Source organism: Mobula birostris, chromosome 9, assembly GCF_030028105.1.
Source record: "Mobula birostris isolate sMobBir1 chromosome 9, sMobBir1.hap1, whole genome shotgun sequence".
Classification (NCBI taxonomy): domain Eukaryota; kingdom Metazoa; phylum Chordata; class Chondrichthyes; order Myliobatiformes; family Myliobatidae; genus Mobula; species Mobula birostris.
In genome coordinates, this window is record NC_092378.1 from 73,351,996 (window position 1) to 73,367,404 (window position 15,409).

Sequence of the window (15,409 nt, forward strand, 5' to 3'; positions counted from 1 at the left end):
TCCGCCTGCATTTGACCAGTCTCCATCGCCTCTCGCTACCACAGTCAAGCGGGAGGTACAGGAATCTTGGGTTCCATGCCGCCAGGTTCAGGAGCAGTCATTGTCCTGTAGTCATCAGGCTCCTGGATGGGCTTTACTCCCCTCAATGCTGAATGGACTCCGCAGCTGTCGACTCACTTTTCTGGGACTCTGCGGTTCACATTCCTTGTGTTTTTGTTTACTTTTTCACTATTCATGTGAGTAGGTTAAAAGGTTGGCACAACATTTTGGTTCTCATTTGCAAATTAGATACATGGTCCGTGTGAGTGTGTTTTACTGAATTCTATTGTGTTTCTTTGTTTTGTGAATCCTTGCAAGAAGTTGAATCTCAGTTGTATATTGTAGATATTTTGACAATTAATTTGAAGATCATCACTCCATGGCCTTAGCTCTTCATTACCTTATTCAGCATCAAGAAAGGAAAAATGCACAGACGTTGTGGATTAAAATACTTGACCAATTTATAAGTCATACACTGAAGAGTATCCACAATTTACAACAAGGCATTAGCAATATTATGCTGATTAAGGATCCATTATGAGCAACTGTCCAAATTTCACATTATCATCATCTTTAGAAACAAATTATAAATAGTCCTTGAGAGAAGGGCACTTGACAGGATGTTATTATACTCTGCAAAGATAGAGGGTCTCTTTCCATCATGAACATCTTGAAATGTACTTTCTAATGTGCATAATAGTAACCTAAGTGACACCGTTTGGTTGTTTCACTGCATGTTGTATCAAATGATTGATCAAAATAAATTGGTAAATACCATTGTCACATATACCGAGGTAAAGTGGAAAAACTTGTCTTTTACACCATTCTTCCAGATCGATTCATTACAACAGTTCATTGAGGTCATATAATAAAAGGGTGCACAATGAATTGTTGGAGCTACAGAGAATGTACAGTGCAAGTAGACAATAAGGTACAAGGTCATATAAAACGAGGTAGATTGTGCAGCAAAAATCCATTTTATTACACTAGGGAACCGTTCAATAGTATAACAATGGGATAGAAGCTGTCCTTGAGCCTGGTGGTACGTGCTTTCAGGCTTTTGTATCCTCTACCCAATGGGGTGGGGATAGTGGGTGGGATCTTTGATTGTTTTGATGTTTTACCACTGCAGCGACAAGTATAGAAGAGTCCTTGGAGGGGAGGCTGGCGAGGCTTTCTTGACATGGTTGGACCAGGACCAGTTAATGGTGGTGTTCATTCCAAGAAACTTGTAGCTCTTAACCCTCTCGAGCTCAGTACCGTTAATGTAAACAGAAGCAATTGCACCACCTGGCTCCCTGAAATCAATGACTAGCTCTTCCGTTTTGCTGACACCGAGGGAAAGGTTGTTGCCATGATACTGTCACTGGCCTGTCCGTCTCCAATTCAATATAATTACTTGCCCACTATGGGAGTATCATTTGCAAACCTGCAGATGGAAATAGAGCAGAATCTGGCCATGCAGTCATGAGTGCACAGGGATTAGTGTCTCAGCCTTGAGGGACACCAGTATGGAGGATAATGGAGACACAGCTGTTGCCGCCTACCCTTACTGACTGTAGTCTGTTGGTCAGGAATTGAAAGATCCAGATGTAAGGAGGTGTTGAATCTCAGGTTTTGGAGTTTGTTGATAAGTTTGCTTGGAATTTTAGTATTGAAGGTGGAGCTGTGGTCAATAAACAATAGTTTGACGTAGGTGGCTTTTCTGCACAGATGATTAGCAGCTTCTCAACTACTTTCCACACCTCATACAGTTTAAGTTTATTTACATTTTTCACAGCATTCTAACATAAATTTCAAAAAGATATCATCACTTTCCTTTTAAGATCAGAGATAAAGGAGCAGAATTAGGCTATTTCCCATTGAATTGCTCCGTCATTCGATCATGGTCATTTATTTTCCTTCTCAACCCCATTCTCCTGCCTTCTCCCATAAACTTTTGATAGTTTTACTGTGTACTGTACCAGCAGTTATGGTCGAAATGACAATAAGAAGTGACTTGACTTGACATTAATTATCTATCAGCCTCTGCTTTAAATATACCCAATGACTGGGCCTCCACAGTCGTCTAAGGCAATGAATTCCGCAGGTTCACTACCAGCTGTCTAAAGGTATTCCTCCTCATCTCTTTTTAGAAGAGATCTCCTTCTATTCTGAGGCTGTGCCCTCTGGTCTAGATTCTCCCACTATTGGAAACAACCTCTCCACAACCACTCCATCTAGGCCTTCCAATATTTTATCAGAATCAAGTTTAATATCACCAGAATATGTCTTCAAATTTGTTAACTTTCTGGCAGCAGTACAATGTAATAAGTATAGAAAAAAAACTGAATTACAGTAAATTATATATATACACACACACGCTAAATAGTTAAGTAGGTTTCATTAAGATCTCGACTCCCTCATTCTTCTGAACTCCAGCCCGGAGATGATAGAAAAAAAATGGACACCCATGTAAGGGGGAAAGGTTAGACTGAAGAGTTGGCACAACATTTTGGCCCAAAGGCCTGAACGGTGCTGTTGTGTTCCACGTTCTACATTCTTTACAGAGCTACATAAATCAGCACTGAAGATTGATTTAGTGAATCACAAAAGGGAATTTGATAAATATTTCAAGGGGAATACATTTATAATATAATGAGCAGAGTAGTAGGAATAAGTTTAAGGAGCCAACACAAGGACAATAGACCAATTGTGTGTTTCGTCTCGGTGTGTTACTCACCTGCGATATTTCAGCATCAAAGCCTCCACTGACTGTTCCGTCACAGTCTTCACAGGAAAAGTGACGATTTGTATCAACAGTGCTGAAGACATAGAATATTTTAGATATAATTTGGTTGCTTTTGTTGTGGACATATAAAATACAACACTATGACTGCTGAGTATCTGAAATAAAAAGCAAACTGCTACGAGCACATCAAAACCGACAGTAATGTGGAGTAAAAAATAAAGTTAACACGTCAGATATATAGTCTTTCACTAGACATAGATGCTCTGAGTAAATCTTTGGTCCCTCAACAACACCTCTCGGCAAGAAAACACAGCAGCATTTCCACTTCTGGAGATTGAAGGAAGAGAAGCTCTCATCACCCCCCCAACCCCCCCCCCCCACCTAACAAATTCTTACAAGGCATCTGACCACGTCCCTACAAAGGATTGTGAGGGCTGCTGAAAAGATCACCAGGGTCTCTCTTCCACTCATCAAATATATTTATCAGGAGCTCTGCAAACAAATGCCCCTAGCATTGTCAACGATAACCTCCCATCCCTCCAACAATATCTGCCCTACCCCCACCATCAGGCAGGAGGTACAGAGGCATTAGGACAAGAACTGTTAGGATGGGAAACAGTTTCTTCCCCTCAGGCTGTAAGACTACTGAACTCCCAGCCACCTCCCAAGATTCATCACATATGAAGCACCAGTAGTGTTATACAGTTTTGTAAACACAAAATACTCTGCAGATGCTGGGGTCAAAGCAACACGCACTACATGCTGGAGGAACTCAGCAGGTTGGGCAGCATCCGTGGAAATGAACAGTCAACGTTTCGGGCCGAGACCCTTTGTCCAGCGTGTTGTGCGTGTTATACAGTTTACTTTTTAATTTATATTATTTGTGGCAACGTTACTTTATGTTGTGCACCTTGTCTGTTGTTTGGCAGTGTACATCAACACAGCTGAATGACGATAAATTGAACTTGAGTTATTCAAAAGCTAATCTTTTCTTTACTTATCCTGATCAGTTTTTTCTCACATAACCACCACAATCATCAACCATTTCTGCCTTCCACTTTTAGTCCATTTCTTTCAACTTCTATGTGCTCAGAAGTCATTTCTGAGGAAAGATGTTGCCCAAAGCATTAACTGCCTCTTACGTTATCTATGTAGAGTGGATTCTGGTTAATTGGGCCATCGGTTAATCAGGGCAGGCCCTTATTTGGGACAACTCTTGAGGAACAAAAACTAATCGAGAAAACTTCCAGGATTCCCTTCATTTGTTTGGGACCTTAACCATTTAATTGGTGCAGGACACGGTTGCCAAAACTTTTCTGGCTAACACCTCAGTTGCATACACATGTGGGCAGTAGACACTTCACCCTGCTTAGAGAAATCAGTTGTTAAATAGCGTTAGTTGCATGCATTTGTGTTCAAAAAGCAGTGAGTTTTGTCACTGATAGTTGGCAAGAAAGCAGTATGGCAATTCAGAACTGTTTCCTTTACTGGGGTTTCAAGCATTTAGGCTTGGAGATGGCAGAAATGGCTGGGAGTGAAAAAGTAATGATTTCACTATTTCAACAAGTTAGGAATTGTCTGCAATATTGTATGAAGGCAGTCCATTATCTGCACTAGGTGTCAGCACTGATTTTGTTCATTTACAGTCAATCAAAATAAAATAGTACATGAATTCTTCTGTCAATAACTACTATGGGTTAATACACAGTTTTATAGTACTTTACAGGCATTGGTAGTGTTCTAAATAGTTCTGTACTTCATTTCAATACTTACATTGTTACTCAGTTAAATGGTAGTTTGTTTTTCTTTCTTTCAATGATTTCCATAAAACTTTGGCAAACTGGGGCAGCTGTTTAATTGAGTCAAAATGTACTGGTCCCGATGTGTCTCAATTAACTGGAATCCACTATATATGCCAAAATGCTATCTAGTCTTCAATATCTTCTAATCTATTAGATTAGTTTAGTTTTATTTGGTATATGTACATTGAAACATACAGCAAAATGGTAGTTTGTACTAACGACCACAGTCTAAAGTTTGTACTGGGGGCAGCCTACAAGCTCACATTTCTCTTGCCAACATAGCATGCCCACACCATTAAAGCTTTGGAATGTGGAAGGAACCCATGTGGCCACTTGAAGAACGATTGAACCCTGATCACCGATATGGTAAGGCATCGCACTAACCACTATGCCACCGTGACATCCCAAGGATTCTGTTCTCCATTGTAACTCTGTACTCTTTGTATCTCAAATGCATTGGAGTAAACTTAATAGTCAGTAAAATTGGTTGAAAGCAAATATGTGCATTTATTTAGAAAAGACTTTTAACAGCTGCCAAGACGCAATGTCAGATTCAACTTACCATCCTGAACTTTTCATGGCATCCATAAGTAGTTTTGCAAAAGGGCCTACAGAAAGGATTAAGTGTCAGAAATATGCTCAAAGGAACACTGAACTCAAAATCAGAAACTCAAAATGAAAACTGATTTAGCATTCAGTCATTTCTGAAAAATTTGAACATTTGCAAACAGATACACTCAATTGTGTCTTGAAGGTCATTGCTTAACTGCTTAACCTTAGAATGAGAGCTAAGCTAGTCAGAGCTGTTGTGAGAAAGCAATATTTCCAGACCGAAGTTGTAGAGAAAGACAACTTCACAACTTCACAACTATAACAGACATCCCACCCTGCAAAAACTCATTTCAGGGAGGTATCCCCCACCCCCCCCCACCAGTCAACCTCCAAGGGTGTATGTAATACCTTGTTTAGTGATTTTGTCTAATCTGTAAACCACGTTGGGTATATGCAGAAAATGTGACATTAAAATATGTACTTACATTATGTTTATTCTATTACAACTTTAAGCAAGTCTACAGGGAGTTTGGCCTCATCACGTAGGACATCAATAGAGTAGCTCCTTAGCAGCCAGCCAGCTAGCTTAAATAACGTTAGCTATGCTGATGAACGAATGACATCTGTTAAACTCACCTCAACATGTCTTTTACATTTTAACCCACCACAAGCAATAGAAAAGTCACTGTTGCAAACAAAGCAGCGAGCAACATCGTCATTATTTTTGAGGTCGACTGTAAAGCCCGCCCACAGATAGGTCTACTTAGCAGGGGTCCCCAACCTTTTTTGCACCGCGGACCGGTCGACCGGGGGGGGGGGGGGGGGGGGGGGAGCGCGCAGGGGGGTGTTAATCACAACCAGAATATAGGTGATAAGTCAACTATAAGTCACTATAAGTGGCTAATACACTCAATTTCGTTTCTAAAAGGGTTTATCTAACGAATTTAATATTAAACACACAATGCATATTTTCCTCGCATGAATATAGTGATAAGTCAACTGTAAGGCAATAGCATCATAACGTTTTAATTAACGTTTGATTATTAAACACACAGCACCTATTTTCCCCATATGAACATATAAAATCATTGCAACACACCAATATCGCTGAATCAGTGGGAGACCTGGGCTTGTTTTCCTGCAACAAGATGGTCCTATCGAGGGGTGATGGGAGACAGCGATACTCGAAGGCGGTTCCTTATGTTCAGTCTATTCCGTAATTTAGTTTTCGTTGCATTCATTGCAGAAAACCCCGCTTCGCAGAGATATGTTGGAAATGGAAGCAACGTTTTCAGTGCTTTCGTGGCTGTCTCAGGATATTCAGCCTTGACTTTGAACCAGAATGCCGGCAAAGATGTTATGTCAAACATACCTTTCAGCCCGTCGTCATTTGCAAGCTCAAGGAGTTGATCTTCCTGCGCTGACATGGATGACACATGCGTAATGGCCTCGTGTGCGTTCAAGTTCAACAGTGCGTGACAGGGAATGAGGAAAGGTGCAGCTGGCTCATGTCGTTTCATGTCACCAAATGATATCAGTTGGGGATCACACTAAGCACGAAGAGAGACCAATCAGGATGCTCCCTCTCCCTCTCAAAAAAATTGATTTCCGGGATATTGTATATAATTTCCGGGCGTCAGGGAGCCACTATCTATATGCAGGAGAGTCCCGGAACTTCCGGGAGAGGTGGGATGCCTGCTATAATGGGTTCTAGCAAAATCAATTACACTTCAATGACAAGAGTGATAGATTTTACAGCTAATGTCACAATGATCTTTCTGTGAAGCTCAGTATCATACAGTTCCCATGTTTCAGCAGACAGTTGCCACCCCCCACCAAACCTCAAGAGAATGTAGTAAAGAGGAAATTAGCAACTGCCAGAAAAAGCTCCCTCCCAAAAAAACAGGCAATTTAATAATTCAGCACGCCGCCCATTTCTTCTCCTCAGCTTCAAGGACACCTTGTCCTCCTAACAGTAGAGGTTCTCCTGGGAAGTAAAGCCATTGCTAAAACCATAGATAAGGGGAGCTCAATCATACACGGAATAGGGAGAAAGCTAAAAGCACAGAAGCGAGTTTCAAAGTTATGGAAGCAGCCACTTCCTGCCCTTCTCTCCGGTTTATAGACACCTCCTTAGTGCTAGTGAAGAGATTATCAATGAGCAGCTGGAAAAAAATTCCTGGATAGGGAGGGTGAACAGCCAGAGCTGTCTTAAAGACGATGGTATAAAACATGATGAGATTCCAGAGTCAAATTTTAAGGAGTGATGAAATCACATGTAGTACCAGAGGAACCAACCCACTGGACCACCATTATACCACCATCAAGACTGTTGAACGTGCTATCCCATACCCACCCTTCAGAAAGTCTGATCACCTGGCTGTACTTCTACTCTGAGTATAGGCAGAGACTGATGCTGTAGCACCAGTAGTGAGGACCAAGAAGGTAGGGCCATGGGAGACACAAGAGCACCTACAGGACTGTTTTGAGTTGGTGGACTGGACTATATTCAGGGATTCATTTTTGAGTCTGAATGAGTATGCCACAGCTGGCACTGACTTCATTGAAACCCATCTGGATGAGTGCATGCCCAGGAAAGCATACTGTACATAACCCAAATCAAAAATCGTGGATGAACCAGATGGTTCATAGACTGATGAGGGTTAGATCTGTGGCATTCAAGTCTGGCGACCCAGGTCTGTACGAGAAAGCCAGGTACGAATTATGGAGGGCTATCTCACAGTCAACTCTGGCAGACTTTGCAGGCTATTACTTCCAATAAAGCAAAACCCAATTTCTAGGCGAGCTCAATGCCTTTTATGCTCGCTTTGAAAGGGAAAATAAAACTACAGCTACGAGGATCCCCGCAGCACCCAGTGGCTCAGTGATCTGTGTCTCGGAGGCCGACTTCATGCTGTCTTTCAAGAGGATGTAACCCTGCAAGGTGACAGGCCCCATTGGGGTACCTGGTAGGCCTCCGGAAACCTGCGCCAACCAACTGGCACAGTTCAAAGACATTTTCAATCTCTCATTGCTATGACTGGATATTCAAAAGGGTAGCAACTACACCAGTGCTCAAGAAGAGGAGGGTGAGCCACCTTAACAACTATCATCCAGTAGCACTCACATCTACAGTGACGAAGTGCTTTGAGAGGTTGGTTATACCTAGAATTAACTCCTGTCTCAGCAAGGACCTGGACCCAATGCAATTTGCCAATCGCCACAATAGGTCTATGGTGAATGCAATCTCATTGGCTCTTCACACGGCCTTGGATCACCTGGACAATACAAATAACCACGGCAGGACGCTGTTTATTGATTACAGCTTAGCATTTAACACAATCTACAATTCTGATCAAAAAGCTCCAGAACTTGGGCCTCTATACCTTCCTCTGCAACTGGATCCTCAACCTCCCAACCAGAAGACTGCAATCTGTGCAAATCGGAAATAACATTTCCACCTCACTGACGATCAACACTGGTGGACCTCAGGGACGTGCGCTCTACACTCTCTACACCATGACAGTGAGGCTAGGCACAGCTCAAATGCCAGCTATAAACTTGCTGATGATACAACTATTGTGGGCAGAATTTCAGATGGTGATGAGAGGGTGTACAGGAGCGAGACAGGTTAACTAGTTGAGTGATGTCGCAGCAACAACCTTGCACTCAACGTCAGTAAGACCAAACAAGTGATTTGGACTTCAGAACCGGTAAGACAAAGGAACACACACCAGTTCTCAGAGGGATCAGAAGTTGAAAGAGTGGGTGTCAATATTTCTGAGGATCTATCCTGGGCCCAACACATTGATGCAGTTACAAAGAAGGCATGACAGCGGCTATATTTCATTAGGAGTTTAAGGAGATTTGTTATGTCACCAAAGACACTTGCAAAATTCTACAGATGTACCATGGAAAGCATTCGAACTGGCTGCATCACCGTCTGGTATGGGGCAGGGTGGCTACTGCATAGATTTGAAAAAAGCTGCAGAGATGTGTAAACTTAGTCAACTCCATCATGGGCACTATCCTCCACACTATCCAGGACATCTTTGTAATGCCCTGGTAAAGATTTTACTGCTAACATTGTAGGGTATTTAATGTAATGGTTTTTCTGTAGAAGCAGTGTGTTCTGCTGGTAGTGTTTGGGTTACTGTTAAAGATAAGGAATGCTTAGGAATATTGTGTCATCCAATCAGGATGGTGCAACTGGGAAAAAGATCTAGACAACACTGGGGGAGAGGTTTTGTGACTTACGCTGAGGTGGGTCGAGGTCTTTATTGATGGGAGTTGGAGAGAGAAGAAGCTTTAAAGAACTGGCTGTTGGATTTGATCCAGCGGGAATGCGCAATTCGATGGAGCCCAAGAGGGGGAATCCTACTGGTGATTGGTGAATATGAGTTAGCACCACGAGTACACAATGGCTTTTTGGAAGATTTGAGCTGCAACCTGTACACATTTGACTGTTTAATTAAGATGCGTCCTTTTGTTTGTTTCTTACTTTTTTGTAATAACTCTTTGGTTAAACTAACATTCATAAATATACTTCCTTTATAGTTGGATGCAGTGTACGGTCTGTTATTTCTTGCCGCCAGGCGATTGCATGGGAGCAGCAGGTTACACAGTATTCACACAAATTGGGGTTTGGGTGGGTGAGACAGCCCAACCTCATGGTGGGACCCAGGTCATATCAACCCTAGACATACGGAGTCTGAGGAAAGGTAGTTTTCTCACCGCTTAGTCTGGTGGCTGTTAGCGAGAGGCTATCGCGCTGCATCTCCAGAGATGCCCAATAAAAAGGGGTTTCATCTTCAAGGAGTGATGCCTCGAAAAGGTAGCATCCTTTATTAAGGACACCCATCACTTTTTTTTCCTATTTTTGCATCACTTATTTTATATATTTACTGTAATTCATGTTTTTCTTTGTTATGTATTGCACTGTACTGCTGCTACAAAAACAACAAACTTCACAACATATGTCAGTGATATTAAACCTAATTCTGAATCCTGGACCTTCCCCCTGATGGTAGGAATGAGAAGTGGGCATAACTCAGATGGCAAGAGTCCTTCATGACAGACACTGCCTGACTGAGGCGCTGCCTTGTGAAGATGTCCTTGCTGGTGGGCAAGACTGTGCCCCCGATGGAGCTGGCTGGGTCTATCACCCCATGCAGCCTCTTCTGATCCTGTGCGTTGCAGCCTTCATGCCAGGCTGTGATGCAACCAGTCACACTGATTTCCACTGCACATCTGTAGAAATTTGCTAGTCTTTGGTGATGGTGTGTGTTGGAGTGAAACCATCATCAAAGACTTTCAGCATCAGGCAGGGATCTACCCACTACCACCTTCAGGGAGAAGGCAGAGAAACCCAGGGACACGCAACATTTTAGGAACAACTTCTTCCAATCTGCCATCAAATTTCTGAATGGTCCACGGACCCATGAATACTCCCTCACAATTCCTATCTTGCATATAAAAAATGTAACTTATAGCAACATTTGATATCTTGCTCTGTACTATTGCCACAAAAAAAATTCATGACATACTGTACAACAGTGACAATAAAACTGATTCTGATTCTAACATTCCAAATATCAAACTCCCAATGAAGGAGAACCACTGACATTCCAAACCTGAAACTCCCAATGACGAAGAGCCACTGACACGACAAATCTCAAACTCCCGAAAACGTAAGCCACTGACACTCCAAATCTCAAACTCCCAATGATGAAGAGCCACTGAAATTCCTAATCACAAACTCCCAATGACGTAGAGCCACTGACATTCCAAATCTCAAACTCTCGAAAACATAGAGCCACTGACACGACAAATCTCAAACTCCCAATAACGTAGAGCCACTGACATTCCAAATCTCAAACTCCCAATAACGTAGAGCCACTGACACGACAAATCTCAAACTCCCGAAGACGTAGAGCCACTGACACGACAAATCTCAAACTCCCGAAGACGAAGAGCCACTGACACGACAAATCTCAAACTCCCAATAACGTAGAGCCACTGACATTCCAAATCTCAAACTCCCAATAACGTAGAGCCACTGACACGACAAATCTCGAACTCCCAATAACGTAGAGCCACTGGCACGACAAATCTCAAACTCCCAATGACGAAGAGCCACTGACACGACAAATCTCAAACTCCCAATGACGAAGAGCCATTGACACGACAAATCTCAAACTCCCAATGATGTAGAGTCACTGAAGTGTTTTCTTCATGATTTCATCAATATGTTGGGCCTCAGAATAGATCCTGTGAGATGTTGATAACCAGGACTTGGAAGTTGCTCTCTCCTTCGAACGTTAACCCCTCAATGAGAACTGATGTGTAAGCAACAGACATCAAAGTTGCTGGTGAACGCAGCAGGCCAGGCAGCATCTCTAGGAAGAGGTACAGTCGACGTTTCGGGCCGAAACCCTTCGTCAACTGAAAGAAGAGCTAGTAAGGGATTTGAAAGTGGGAGGGGGAGGGGGAGATCCAAAAAGATAGGAGAAGACAGGAGGGGGAGGGATGGAGCCAAGAGCTGGACAGTTGATTGGCAAAAGGGATACGAGAGCATCATGTGACAGGAGGCCCAGGGAGAAAGAAAAGGGGGAGGATGGAAAAACCCAGAGGATGGGCAAGGGGTATAGTGAGAGGGACAGAGGGAGAAAAAGAATGTGTGTATATAAATAAATAACGAATGGGGTACGAGGGGGAGGTGGGGCATTAGCGGAAGTTTGAGAAGTCAATGTTCATGCCACGAACACTGACTTCTCAAACTTCCGCTAATGCCCCACCTCCCCCTCGTACGTCATCCGTTATTTATTTATATACACACATTCTTTCTCTCCTCCTCTGTCCCTTTCACTATACCCCTTGCCCATCCTCTGGGCTTCCCCCTCCCCCTTTCTTTCTCCCTGGGCCTCCTGTCCCATGATTCTCTCATATCCCTTTTGCCAATCAACTGTCCAGCTCTTGGCTCTATCCCTCCCCTCCTGTCTTCTCCTATCATTTTGGATCTCCCCCTCCCCCTCCCACTTTCGAATCTCTTACTAACTCTTCCTTCAGTTAGTCCTGACGAAGGGTCTCGGCCCGAAACGTCGACTGTACCTCTTCCTAGAGATGCTGCCTGGTCTGCTGTGTTCATCAGCAACTTTGATGTGTGTTGCTTGAAATTCCAGCATCTGCAGATTTCCTCGTGAGAACTGATGTGTGTTCTTCTGATTTCCCTGTCTTTCGCGATCAATTCACTGGTCTTGCAGAGATTGAGTGTGAAGCCGTGGTAGCAACACCACAGTCAGCTGATCTATCCTCATTCCAGTACACTGCCTCATTACCATCTGAGATTCTACTAACCATCGGCCAAGTTATCAATGGCATTTGAGCCATACCTAGCCACAGAGTAATGAGGCATATTTTAACCAGCTACAAAACTATGTCAGGTAGCATTACTGAAACCAGCACATCCCTTCCCCGTGACTTTAACACATTCTATGCATGTTTTGAAACCAACAGCTTCCAGTGCAACTTAACATATAATCCCCATTACGGACATAAGAAACCATGGAAAGTAGAACATCCAACAGTACGTTGCAGAAAGAGGCCCTTCGGCCTATAATGTTTTGCTAAACCAATTAAATTGCCAATTAAACTAATCCCTTCTGTCTCATGCTCATGTGCCTATATAAACATCTCTTCAAAGTCTCTTATATTTCCACCTCTACCACCACCCCAGCCAGTGCATTTCAGGCACCCACCACGGCGTAAAAATCTGGCCCCTCACTTCCACACCACTGCCTCCTTTACCTCATCCTGCCTCTCACCATTCCCTCCTCAGCACACCCTCCACTTCCACACCACCTCATCTTTCCCCCTCTTCAGGCACCTCCTGCTCACCCTTATTTCCACACTGCTGCCTCCTTTTCTTCATTCTCCCTCTCCTCCTTCTCACCCCTATTTCCACACTACTGTCTCCTTTTCATTCTCGCTCTTCCCCTCCTCACCACTATCTCCACACTACTGCCTCCTTTTCTTCATTCTCCCTCTTCTCCTCCTCACCCCTCTCTCCACACTACTGCCTCCTTTTCTTCACCCTCCCTCTTCTCCTCCTCACCCCTATTTCCACACTGCTGGCTCCTTTTCTTCACCCTCCCTCTTCTCCTCCTCACCCCTATTTCCACACTACTGCCTCCTTTTCTTCATTCTCCCTCTCCTCCTCCTCACCCCTATTTCCACACTGTTGCCTCCTTTTCTTCATTCTCGCTCTTCCCCCCCTCACCACTATCTCCACACTACTGCCTCCTTTTCTTCACCCTCCCTCACCTGTTCCTCACCCCCTATTTCCACACGACTGCCTCTTTTACTTCACCCTCACTCACCCCTACTTCCACGGCGCCTCCTTTTGCTCATCCTCCCCCTCCTCACTCAGCATCATGACCTCCTCCTCACAACCCCCTCCCCCGCAGCATCCACAGCACCGCCTCTCTCCCCTCGCACTCACTCGTGTCCAGAGCCACCTTCAGCATCAGCTGACATTTGTGGTTGAAGGTAAAGAGGCTTTTCTCCAACATGCTTTTCTTCTCTTTGCTACTTTTGTGTTCGGGAAATAGCCCGTAGCCATAATCCTCCTCCTGTTGCTGCTGCTGGCTTTTATCCATTGAGTTCCAGTGGAGAGAGTTCAGAGCAGGAGCTCCCGGTCAGAACTGGAGGTCAGGCACAGCACTGCCATGAAAGGGGTTAGAGGTCAAACTACTCCAATAACTTTAAAAGCAGTCCAAAATTCATTACTTTATTTATTACAATAATACTATGCTAAAATTATATAGTTTATTTTAAAAGGACCGTATTTTATATCAGAGTTTTTCGATGCGTATGCGATTGCATAAGGGCGTCGCGGATTGGTGGTCACTCCCTCGAACGTCATCCGCTTAGGCAAGATAGACCGGTTTCACGCCGACGTCATTTGCTGGGACGACGGGAAGTCGAAACTTTTTTACTGGTTTTGCTTTTCGGAAGTTTTCTTCATGGTTTACTTTTCTGCAATATCAACCGATAATCGAACCTCTGTAGATATACATGTTATACCATTCATAAATCCACATCGCAGACAAAAAGCCCAAGAAGGTTGCCTCAATTTCTATTTGCCAGTGAGCTGTTGTAGTGAAGCAGTTTTGAAAGTTATCATGCGGTACACTTTTCAGCTGGCAATAACAAGTGTATAAATTCCTCCACTGCGGAAATCTGTGTTTTGTGACACTGTATTTTTCAGCGTTTTGGAGGAAAGTCGATATACTGTACTACTGCCGCAAAACAATGATTTCAAATCTCTTGCCATTTAACACCATCATTCCCACAGTCCTGATAGATAAGCTACAGAACCTGGGCCTCTGTACCTCCCTCCCGACTTTCTAACTAGAAGACCAGAATCTGTATGGATTGGTAACAGTATCTCCTCCTCTTTGACAATCAACACCGGTGCACCTCAGGGATGTTGTGCTTAGCCCATGATCTACTCTCTTTATACTCATGACTAGGCATAGCTCAATTACTATCTATAAATTTGCTGATGATACAACCATTGCCGGCACAATCTCAGATGGAGACGAGATGGAGTGAGCTATACTAGCTAGTTGAGTGCTGTTGCAGCAACAACCTTGCTCTCAGCATCAGTAAGACAAAAGAGCTGATTGTGGACTTCAGTAAGGGTAAGACAAGGGGACAGGAACCAATTCTCATAAAAGGATCAGAAGTGAAGAGAGTGAGCAATTTCAAGTTCCTAGGTATCAAAATTTCTGAGGATCTAATCTGGTTCCAACATATTGATGCAGCTATAAAGAAGGCTAGACAGTGGGAATATTTCATTAGGAGTTTGAGGAGATTTGTCTGTCACCTAAAACACTTGAAAACTTTTACAGATGTACTGTGGAGAGCATCTGAAAAGCTGCATCCCTGTCTGGTATGGGCATGGGGTGGCTACAGAACAAGAACAAAAAAAACTACAGAGTGTCGTAAAATTAGTCAGCTCCATTTTGCGTACCAGCCTCCAAAGTATCGAAGGCACCTTCAAGGAGATGTGCCTCAAGAAGCTGGCGTCTATTATTAAGGACTCCCCATCAACCAAGACATGCCCTGTTCTCATTGTTATCATCAGAAAGGAGGTACAGAAGCCAGAAGACACACACTCAGTGATTCAGGAACAGCTTCTTCCCCTCTGCCGTCGGATTCCTAAATGAACATTGAACCCACGGACATTACCTCACTTTAAAAAACTTTATTATTTCTGTTC

At 43.4% G+C, this 15,409-nt stretch overlaps 1 protein-coding gene across 5 annotated transcripts in view; it reads right to left on the reverse strand.

Moving 5' to 3' along the window:
• atp23 (ATP23 metallopeptidase and ATP synthase assembly factor homolog) overlaps positions 1–13,976 on the reverse strand; it is a 42,386-nt gene extending 28,410 nt beyond the window's left edge. Inside the window, exons 1-4 of one of the 5 annotated variants that reach the window (XM_072268257.1) lie at positions 13,625–13,712; positions 6,497–6,674; positions 5,135–5,180; positions 2,762–2,843 (exon numbers count right to left, since the gene is read on the reverse strand). In XM_072268257.1, coding sequence (XP_072124358.1) covers positions 2,762–2,843; positions 5,135–5,180; positions 6,497–6,644 — 276 coding nt within the window. In that variant the 5' untranslated portion in view covers positions 6,645–6,674; positions 13,625–13,712. Of the gene's footprint in view, positions 1–2,761; positions 2,844–5,134; positions 5,181–6,496; positions 6,675–13,502; positions 13,521–13,624 lie in introns of those variants that run through there. The other 4 variants (XM_072268258.1, XM_072268256.1, XM_072268259.1 and 1 more) reach the window with 4 other exon arrangements.
• Between the last annotated feature and the right edge of the window lie 1,433 nt (positions 13,977–15,409).